Source organism: Poecilia reticulata, linkage group LG12 (genome assembly GCF_000633615.1).
Source record: "Poecilia reticulata strain Guanapo linkage group LG12, Guppy_female_1.0+MT, whole genome shotgun sequence".
Classification (NCBI taxonomy): domain Eukaryota; kingdom Metazoa; phylum Chordata; class Actinopteri; order Cyprinodontiformes; family Poeciliidae; genus Poecilia; species Poecilia reticulata.
The window spans coordinates 26,129,723-26,130,835 of record NC_024342.1 but is presented as its reverse complement, the minus strand read 5'-3'; the positions used below and the strand labels follow the sequence as shown (position 1 = coordinate 26,130,835).

The 1,113-nt window shown below is 55.6% G+C and overlaps 2 protein-coding genes across 3 annotated transcripts in view; one reads left to right on the top strand and one right to left on the bottom strand.

Moving 5' to 3' along the window:
- The window catches only part of nadk2 (NAD kinase 2, mitochondrial), a 25,611-nt gene that overhangs the window by 6,021 nt on the left and 18,477 nt on the right, over positions 1-1,113 (top strand). The window lies entirely within an intron of this gene.
- LOC103474103 (excitatory amino acid transporter 1-like) overlaps positions 7-1,113 on the bottom strand; it is a 4,197-nt gene continuing 3,090 nt past the window's right edge. For both annotated transcript variants that reach the window (XM_008424834.2, XM_008424835.2), the window contains exons 5-6: positions 644-838; positions 7-563 (exon numbers count right to left, since the gene is read on the bottom strand). In XM_008424834.2, the coding sequence (XP_008423056.1) occupies positions 425-563; positions 644-838 (334 nt within the window). In that variant the 3' untranslated portion in view covers positions 7-424. The remainder of the gene's footprint in view (positions 564-643; positions 839-1,113) is intronic.

Sequence of the window (1,113 nt, the reverse complement as noted above, 5' to 3'; positions counted from 1 at the left end):
GCCCCAGTTAGCCGAGCCGTTTCTCCAGTCGCCCCAGTTAGCCGTTTCTCCAGTCGCCCCAGTTAGCCGAGCCGTTTCTCCAGTCGCCCCAGTTAGCCGAGCCGTTTCTCCAGTCGCCCCAGTTAGCCGTTTCCCCAGTCGCCCCAGTTAGCCGAGCCGTTTCTGGTCCTGGTTTTCTAATTGAAACGATTAATTTGAGAAGCTAATTATGTTTCTATGTTAAAACTCAAAAATATTCAGTACAAGGGAAGATGTGGCACGAGGCTCTGGGGAGAAGGAGAAGTGTGTCAGTGGGTGCTGGAGGATGTGGAGCTGCCGTTGACCTTTAGAACGACCTTTGCAGTGACCCCAGTGGAGTTGCCGTCAGCGATAACCTTTGACCCCGCCTGCTGCCCCCAGTTGGTCGTGTTTACTGGGGTTATACTCACAGGAACCAATCGACTGCTATGATGAGAGTGATGTCATCAGTAGGGAGTCCGACGGAGGTCAGCACGATCACCATGGTAACCAGGCCGGCCTGCGGGATGCCGGCGGCGCCGATGCTGGCCGCCGTCGCTGTGATGCTTCCCAGTCAGGAGACAGAAACCAGTGAGTCTTACTGGTTGTTCCCTACGGAACCGTCGTCATGGTTACCCTTGTTTACCTGATGGTGATGATCTGGCCGAAGTTCATCTCCATGTTGTTGACCTGGGCGATGAAGATGGCCGCCAGCGCCTCGTACAGAGCCGTGCCGTCCATGTTGATGGTGGCGCCGACCGGCAGCACGAAGCGCGTGATGCGCTTGTCGATGCGGTTGTTCTCCTCCAGACACTTGAAGGTGACGGGCAGCGTGGCGGAGCTGGACGGCGACACGGACAGGAGAGACGCTTCAGAGGACCTACGGTAGCAGGCGGACGCTAACAGGAGGCTAACGGGTGAGGCTAAAGGATGAGGCTATCGGCTGAGGCTAACGGATGAGGCTAATGGGTGAGGCTAACAGATTAGGCTAACGGATGAGGCCAATGGATGATGCTAATCGATGAGGCTAACAGATGAGGCTAACAGATGAGGCTAATGGATGACGCCAATGGATGAGGCTAACAGATTAGGCTAACGGATGACGCCAATGGATGA